This window comes from Cryptotermes secundus, unplaced genomic scaffold (genome assembly GCF_002891405.2).
Source record: "Cryptotermes secundus unplaced genomic scaffold, Csec_1.0 scaffold89, whole genome shotgun sequence".
NCBI lineage: Eukaryota > Metazoa > Arthropoda > Insecta > Blattodea > Kalotermitidae > Cryptotermes > Cryptotermes secundus.
The window spans coordinates 94344-103991 of record NW_019725837.1 but is presented as its reverse complement, the minus strand read 5'-3'; the positions used below and the strand labels follow the sequence as shown (position 1 = coordinate 103991).

General features: G+C 37.3%; 1 protein-coding gene across 1 annotated transcript in view; it reads left to right on the top strand.

The window, feature by feature from the left end:
- LOC111863519 (mRNA export factor) overlaps window positions 1-9624 on the top strand; it is a gene marked incomplete at its 5' end in the record, with an annotated part of 17655 nt that extends 8031 nt beyond the window's left edge. Inside the window, 3 exon segments of the mRNA XM_033751097.1 lie at window positions 2631-2915; window positions 7316-7510; window positions 9392-9624. Of these exon segments, the coding sequence (XP_033606988.1) occupies window positions 2631-2915; window positions 7316-7510; window positions 9392-9478 (567 nt within the window). The 3' untranslated portion in view covers window positions 9479-9624.
- Window positions 9625-9648: the final 24 nt, after the last annotated feature.

Sequence of the window (9648 nt, the reverse complement as noted above, 5' to 3'; positions counted from 1 at the left end):
TGACGCTGCTTCCGGCATCAGTTTTTTGTCTCTCTTCGTCTGATGCCTACCCTTTGACCTGTCCAGCAAGGGAGGCCCTGCCAGTAGCTACGCTACCGCTGGTATAGCTCTCAGGGTCCTTGGCATACTCAAACCCCCTCAGGTGGAGACACCAACGAGGGGGATTAAGCAACATATAAGCCTCAAAAAAACCCCGGTTATGCCGCAAACCGGTTAATCCGCTCCCGGATAATCGAGAGTTGAGTGTATTTATCTTTGGTGTTAGGTGAAGAACCTGGCAAACACAGAGTTGAGGTTAAGTAGCAGATGGCTCAAGTATTCCATCCGTTGAAGTGTTACTAACACATTGCAGACCAGTTGTTTAAATAATTAAATCACCCTGGGGACTGGGGTTTTTAAGCCTAGCACCCTAACTTGTGCACTGTTCACTTTAAAAATTAATATATATCTCCTAATTAATTTTATGAACTAAAATTTTTGGAGAACACTTACCAGAGCTCCTAGAAGTGCTTGCGCATGTGGTATCTCTGGAAACATTCCCCTTTGTGAAGAGGCATCATGCAGAAGTTGCAGATGTACGCAGTCCTACTCTTCTTCTTGTGGACTGCGCACACACGACACTGCCTAGAAGGGTACTTCTTCTTGCAATGTTCACTCTTCACAATTCTCATGAGGGTATGTTTCCGCATATCACCCGAGAGTTGTCCAGGGGGGTCCACATGAGGCCTCCGGCAGGTGCGAACAGATGGCCCCAGCTGCACTACGTCTGTGTCTGACGCAGGTACTGCCGCCACCGTGAGGTCAGTAGCCCAAGCTTTTGCCAAGTTCAACAGAAATGCTTTGTATTTCAAAGTAGAATTTCTGTTCACCCCATGTGGCTGTCCCGGTACTCACACTTTCATCAGAGCTCTCACTTTCACTGGACACAATATTTTGGGGGGCCCTGTGCACCCTGTCACTGTCACTTTCACTAAGGCCAGCCTCGCTATCAGAAGACAAAGCAGTTGGCAAATCTGATAGCTCATCGGAGAACAAATCTAATATTTCTTGTTCTCCGAGAGAATGCTTTGCCTGCAACTGCTTTTGTCTCTGATCCATGTTGCACTGCTAACTTCCTGGTTCATACGTGGAAGCTTGGACTCGAACAAAGGCTTTTTTGTTTAGGGTGTGACAGGAAGTGAGTGTGATCATGTTACTGGCTAAGCTAGCAAACATTCCCGAGGTCAACTACGAAGTAGTTATGATGCAAAGTGGCCACACAGCGAGATGTAGTCGGTTGCAACATAACGCATCAGAAAAGGGCCAATTGGCCCCTCCGGTCCTGAATGTGTTAAAAACAATGTAAAAAATGTGTATTAATAAAAACAAATATCTATGAAAATGTGTAGAAAGTCATGCAAGATAACTGCCTTCTGGGATGTAACACCATGTAAGTGATGTTTAAGAGGAATGTACTTCCTCCATCTTCAGGGTCAAAGACTAAGCCAAGAAAGAAACCAGCAGGAAGCAGGAAAAAATGTATTGTCACATATAAATATCACACAAGACTGGAACTGTTCATTTTCCAAGAATGTGTGAGCATCATTAAGGTTTGCCATGTTCATCTTTCATTCATTCATGAAGCCCTAAAAAATCCTGATTGGCCTCCAACTTCTTGGTGTAAGAATGTATTACTCTTCACACTGAAATATTTATTGGAAATCTAAGAACTGAATATTCAGTATAAACTGAAGAACATTTTGTTCAAACATCATTACTAGAAGCTTCTTCCAGAAACTAAAGAGCAAAACCATTTTTCTTACTGTCAGAAATCCGTATTGTAACACATCTCAAGACTATAAACAGGATCCCTAGCAAAGAGGCAGATATTAGATGAGCTGTATTTTGAAAACAGAACATACTAAACACCCAGGAAAATCAATACTTTATATCCATGAGTAACAAATAAAAACCTGAGATATTAATCACTACAGCCAAATTGGAACCTTACCCAAAACTGCTGCAAAAGAAAATACTAATCATATCACAGCCACATCACATTTTACTTCAATAAGAGAGAAACATCATCTATGTGTAGCATTCTGACTGTGATCTCTCCACATAATCAGGAGTAGCATGATAGGGGTAAATCTTCATAGAATCAAGTTATATTCTATATCTGTCACATTATTTAATTGAATTACTAGTAGAGAAACTCGTGTATCATCAGTAGGACAGCTCGTCCCACAGATTAGTCAAAATTGTAGCCCTCAGTTACTCTAAAGTACGTGCACAGTCAGTTACTGAAGAAAATATGGATAATCATACACACAGCTCATCTGCTTAGCAGACAGGTACATATTCATCTCTGACATTTAATTACATGGTCTGTAAAAACTCTCCATTTCCCTAGTGCACAACAGCTGTTAATGGTCAGCCATTTGTCCACTGCATATTTAACTAAAACAATTTATTGTGTCACGACAATATACATCTTGAAATGACATGACTTATGTTAATGTATGGAGCCATACTGTTAAATTATAGTTTCTAATAAAGGTGATGGCATAATCATTGAAAGTTACTCAGTGCACTTAAAGTTCTGTATTTCCAGTTGGATCAATGTTATGATGTAACTGTTCCCACAACAGGACTTCCCAATGGCTGTAGTTGGAACTGCAGGCCGTGGACTGATTGTTTATCAGTTAGAAGGCAAACCACAGGAATACAAGCGTATTGAATCACCTCTGAAATACCAGCATCGTTGTGTCGCTATCTTTCGAGACAAGAAGAAGGTTCCCACAGGTTATGCCTTGGGAAGTGTAGAGGGTCGAGTTGCTATCCAATATGTAAATCCACAAAACCCCAAAGACAACTTTACTTTTAAGTGTCATCGCTCAAATGGTGCTCCCAATGGCTATCAAGATATTTATGCAGTAAGTATATTAAAGTATATCAAAGTGTCTTTTTCTTATGAAATGTTGATATCCTGAGTTGTTCTGATGTAGTAGCCAAAGTTTAGCCTATAAGTTCACTTACAAATGTTGTAACAGGTATGAACATTGTTAATTTGTACTGGAATACAAGTGGAATTAGGTATGAAAAAAATACTGGTACATAATTACAAGCTCTCTGCTGTACATGTAAGTTTAATTTCATGATGTTCAACACTAAGAGATCATGTGGTATGTCAAGGTGTATCCCACTTAATGGTATTTCATTGTGGCACTTGAAAATTACCACCACCATATGGTTTGCAGCTTTCCTCACTTCATTAAAACACCTCAGAAAAAGAAAAATTTTCATTAACATTAAAAAGTATACTACTGCATACCAGTACTTCAAGTTTCATAAAAGTTAAAGCCTCATTGTAATGTTTCATTGTTACTCTTTTGTTCTCTTTTTAGTTTATTTACATATTATTTCCACTTGTAATTTTTCCCCCAAAAATTTCTTATCCTGAAGTATGGGCATGTAAATTATGCAAGTAAATATGGCAATTTCCATATTTATGCATCCATTGTATAAGATCTCAGATATAATAAGGGGTTTTTTTTATGGCGCTACAGCCCCAAGTTGGGCCAAGGCCTACTTCCATGAAACTCTCTGTTTCACTTCGGTTTACTAGATCTTACACATTCGGTAGGACTCCTTGGGCGAGTGATCAGCTCGTCGCAAGGCCTCTACCTGTAGACAAACACAGAAAAACGCACACAAACATCCATGCCCTGAGTGGGATTCGAACCCACGATCCTGGCTTCCGAGCGAGCGAAGACAGTGCATGCCTTAGACAGCTCAGCTACCGTGACCGGCATAATAAAGTTTACTATAGAGAAAATAGACACTTTCAACGTTTTATAGAAACCAAAGTATTATTGATATAGCCAAAATATGAGACTGACGTGGTTTTTCAGTATATGTCTAAGTTACAAATGTTCTATGTGCGAGCCTTTTGTCACACGACATATCAATACGATAATCCAATTTGTTCCAAACACACTGGAGCATGTAAGTATTTTGACTATATCAACAATACTTCAGTTTCTATAAAACGTTCAAAGTGTCTATTTCTTTTATAGTAACCCTGTATATTCCTCAGTACTAGTGGAAAATTTGAAGGAAAAGTAATTTTATTACTTGTCCAAATAAAATGCAGTACATTTCTGAGACAGATTCTGCTCCCCCCATCTATTCATAATGGTCTATTGTAGATTCAACAGATGTTCTTCTGTTAAAAAATGCTCCGCTAATTATTCTGTGGGTTTCCTGCATTGCTGGATATTGACCCCTAGAATGAATGGCTTATCAAGGCTTCTAGTTGCTTCCTTATTGTCTTCCATGATTACATAACTTGATTTGTGACACATTTGTGTAATATTTACAGTTAATTCAAACAAATAAATAGGACCTAAACCATATTGTGACATGACCAAATAACTTAACAAGAGACTCGTCCATTGCTTGGCAGTGGCACAGCAAACATGCTATTACATCATCAAACAAGTCATCCATTGCTACACAGCAAACAAGAACCATTGGAGATGGTGTTTTCTGTGTGGTGTGACCCTGGCTATCTAATAAGAACAACAGGACTATTTAATTGAGATTCGACAGTTGGAGTAATGAGTTAGTTGTGAGACAACTGCTAGCCAATAGGGAACTGAGCACAGAAGGAGAGGACTTTGTTGGGATATGTTACCAGGCAATGACTGGTGATGAAATAGCAAACTGCTGTAGTGAGAAGTAGAATGCATGACTAAGTAAGGGCAATATGTGCAGTTACATTTTGTAAGTATTCAAAAAATCCAATTATTAATCCACACCCCATGTCTAGTGACTAACACCTAACAATATCAGTACCATATAAATGTTCAGTATTAGCACTGCTATCATATGCTGGTCCTTAAATTGTCAATTCTTAACAGTGCCACAAAGGAACATGGTATGTTCACAAGTTAAGCAGTATCTGGCAACTGTGGCATACTTCAGAACTTGTGTATCCACAGAGACTATTTATATGAGAATATTTCTGCATCAAGCACATTACTATCTTCGGTTGAGCAGCAGTAAAGGCACTGAATAGTTGTATTTGTGTTAGATTGATGTTGCCTCGTTAGAAAATGTACATAAAAGCAGAGCAATAACTTCAAAAATATAAAACTGAGCAAATTGTGAGTGTAGTGGTAATGGTAATGCAGATCACCAAAGTATGGTCATCAGTACCGGCAAACTGTCAAGGCCACTGCTACTGGTATTGCTCTTCACTGATTATTATTATTATTATTATTTAATTTTCCATTTTATAGCTGTAGAGAATTACAATTGGAGATGTCAAATATCAACAACCTCACATCAAAAATAACATAAGTAAAAAATAACATAACCTTCACACAGTGATTCATCACTATAATACAGCAATACATTTCAAAATATATTTTTAACTTAAACAAATACTCCAAAAAAAAGACGTAAGAATAAATATTTTAAACATATACACAGATTTATTAACAAGCAGTTTATGTCAACAGTTAATAATAATAAATACTCTAAAATAGGCACAAAAATATGCAGACAGATTTATCAACAAGCAGTCCATGTCAGCAGTTATTAAAAAATTCTTGAAGAGAATAGAAGACATTACACAAATAATTCTTAAGTTTCTTAAAATGTATTACGTTCTTTAATTCAGTTGGAAGGCCATTAAATATTTTGGTTCCCATACTAACCACCCCTCTCTTGCTATGTTCAGTATTATAAAATTGTACATACAAATTGTGTTTATGAATAGTGTTATAGCCATGAACATCAGAATACTGGGTGGTATAAATCTTATTTTTATTATAAAACATAGGATCTCAAAAATATATAAGGAAGTAACAGTTAAAATCTTTAATTCACGTAATAAATTTCTACAGGAAACTCTATTTTTAACACCTTTTATCACCCTTACACATTTTTTTTGCAGTTTAAATAAGAGTTTCAGAGTCCTTTTGCACCCCACCCCAAAAAATAATACCGTATTTCAACATGGACTCAAATTTTGCAAGATACACACTTCTTAAAACAGTTTGGCTCACTGAGTCCCATAGGGATTTTATCAAATGGGTAGTCTTGCTAAGTTTTTGACATACATTGTGTGTGGGTTGCCCACCTTAAATCATCAGTAATGCAAATACCCAAAACTTTTACATCCACTGAATAACCCACCTCATTATTTATATAAAAAAGGGGTCTGGTAATTGGAATAGATCTACTTCCCCCAAAAAATAATACCTTTGACTTATCCATGTTTATTATTAAACAATTTTCATAAAACCAATTTTATAACTGAGTCTTTACATTTTGAATTTTTTCATTTAATAATAAAATATTTTTTCCAGTAATCAATATATTTGTATCATCAGCAAATAGTACTACCTCTGCATTATGTATAACTTGGGGCAGATCATTTATAAATAATAGGAATAAAAGAGGTTCCAAAACAGAACCTTGAGGTACACCATATTTAATTGCTTTAAGGGATGAGGTAACTGTCTTCATTTTAGAAGTCGTTTGAGCCATATAGTGAATTTCAACAAACTGTGATCTATCTGTAAGATACGATCTCATCTGTGCATGAGATATTCCTCTTAGTCCATATGGTTCCAACTTTGCAAGCAGCAAGTTATGATCATGGCAATGTCCTTCTGCTGTATTCTGGCAGGGATGGCTTCATGCATTGCTGGCTACCCTTTTGAGTGTTCGTATCAGCCCATCTCTATGTTGGCAAACTTAATGGATTGGTTGATTGTTATCTGATAACTGTGATGTGTGAATCTGTGTTAGGTTATAATCTTCGATTACATATATTTTAGTTCTGAGCACTAGTATTTATTTTCAGTTACACTTCTCTGCAGTCACTTATGCCGTACCATTTAAATTACCCCAACTGGGTACAGTGGCTCACAAGTGCCTTTGATTGTTGTATTCTGGGACCATTCCTGAAAATCTTCATGATTACTGCTATTGTAATATTTTCACGACACTGGATATTGTACAAGTGTTTTGGTTACGATATGACACAATTGCCAGACAGTCTGTTTTCTGAGAAATAACTGAATCAGTTTCTTGTGTCTTTTTCCTCATTCACAAATATCAGACAGCCAAATTTGAAATGTAAATTAAAATAAATAAATGTCATAGTCGGGTAAATGCAGTATAGTTAAAATTTATTTGTAGTACATGGAAAGCTGCTGTACATTTAATGATTCATTTTTGAGGAATCAAATCTTTCATTAAGTGAGGTATGCAGGTATCCTTTTTTATTTGTATACTGTGAACCATTGTCTGATCACAGGTGAACGATATAGCATTCCATCCTGTGCATGGAACATTGGCAACTGTTGGGTCAGATGGAAGTTTCAACTTCTGGGATAAGGATGCCCGCACCAAACTTAAACCATCAGAGGCCATGGAGCAACCAATCACTCGTTGCTGCTTCAATAGTAATGGACAGATCTTTGCTTATGCTGTCAGCTATGATTGGTCAAAGGTGAGTTTTAAATGTATGAATAACATGTGAAGTTGTCCCATGCAGTAACTGCAGTACCACGTTTACCACACTACATACTGCCCTTACTAATAGTTCTTTGTCAAGAGACACCTCATGTTAAGAAATGCATAATTTAAAATTTTTTGAAAGTCGGCAGAGAAGAGGTAGCACGTCAGGGTTGTCATGTTGTTAAGTAACTACCCACTCAGGTCTTCAGCACTAGTTTATAAACTAGAGGATAGATACAAGAACCGTCTGCAAATAGCCTGTATTGGCATCCATGTCAGTAGTTGAAATTGTAGCACTGGCTGCTGCCATATAATTTAAGGATTTTGCTCCAGGTGCCAACAAGAATGTGGATCTCTAACTTAATATAGTTAGTCACTGGCTTCCCACCGCGGTGGCCCGGGTTCAATCCTGGGTCTGGTCAAGTGGGATTTGTGGTGGACAAAATGGCACTAGGGTAGGCTTTCTCAGACTACTTCAGTTTCCCCTGCCAATCTTCATTCCACCAATTGCTCCACAATCACCCTCATCTATCATCTGGTGCCGGTACAATAGGCCAGAAGTGGCCGCAGTACAAGGCCCTTAGTCCCACCCCACTAGCAATAATAAAAAAAACTTAATATAAGTTTGTAATATGGTCACAGGTGACAGTCCTGAATGTAACTTGTTTATTTGAACTTTTTTCTAGTGTATACCCCCTGGTCCCAGGTAATGCTTGCTACCATCCAGTCCAGAACCTTTTGTCTTCTCATCTGCTGTCCAAAATCATAAAAATTAGAATATACAAAACTATAATTTTGCCTGTGGTTCTGTATGGGTATGAAACTTGGTCTCTGACATCAACGGAGGAACATGGACTGAGGGTGTTTGAGAACAGGGTGCTGAGGAGAATATTTGGACCAAAAAGGGATGAAGTGACAGGAGGTTGGAGAAAACTGCATAATGAGCTTCATAATTTGTACTCTTCTCCAAGTATAATTAGAATGATTAAGTTAAGGATGATGATGTGGGCAGGGCATGTAGCACAAATGGGGGAGAAGAGGAATGCATATAGGATATTGGTGGGAAAGCCAGAAGGAAAGAGACCACTGGAAAGACCAATATTAAATATGGACAATATTAAAATGCATCTTAGAGAGAGAGGATGTGATGATTGATCTGGCTCAGGATAGGGACCAGTGAATGGCTCTTGTGAACATGGTAATGAACCATTCGGTTCCATAAAATGTTGGGAAATTCTTGAGTAGCTGCAGATTTGGCTTTTCCTCAAGAAGGGCTCAGCTCCATGAGTAAGTAAGTATACCCCCTGGTGGGCAATGCAGCATACAAAGTACGCTGTGTCTCATGGCAGCCAGTGTGTTAAAAGAACCACCCCTAAATCTCATTCAGTAATGTTGAGAATCTAAAAACAAAATAAAATCTCAAATCTTAACTCCTTATTGACTTCTTGCCATGAAGAAGATAATGGTAGTAACGTAAAATTATTGTTACTGAAGCTCTGAGTAGTTCTGTAAAAATATATTGAATATGTAGCATGGTGGAGAAAACAAGAATGTACTAAAATTTTGACTGACCGCTTAGAAAATGTAGGGAAGTATAGGTAGAGGGTAATATTGAAGGGGAGCTGAGCTAACACAGAATGGGATCAGTGGCAGGTTTTTTGGAAAAACAGTGAATGTGGGTTGCATAATGGGAAATTTGTTGATGATTTGTGTAACTTGAAACTACTTACGAGCATGTACCTTGGAAATGGTTGGAGATTATGCTGAAGTCATATCAGAATAGTTTTGTGGGCATGTCACTGTATTATATAATACATAATAGTAAATGTATATATTAAATTGATTGGACTTTTGTAATTATTTTTCTTTTCAGGGACATGAATTCTACAGCCCAATGAAAAAGAATTACATCTTCTTACGATCTTGCTTTGATGAACTGAAACCTCGCAGTTCTTCTTAAGTACACTTCATACAAAAGGTTTCCAGTGGGTAAGTTTTCATAGGACTGACACATGATTTTGTTTGTATTAAAACTTCATTGCATTTAACCATTGTATTTACTGTAAACACACTGTTTATAGCAATAAATTCTATATAAATGTATAATTTACAATCTTATATATACAAGTT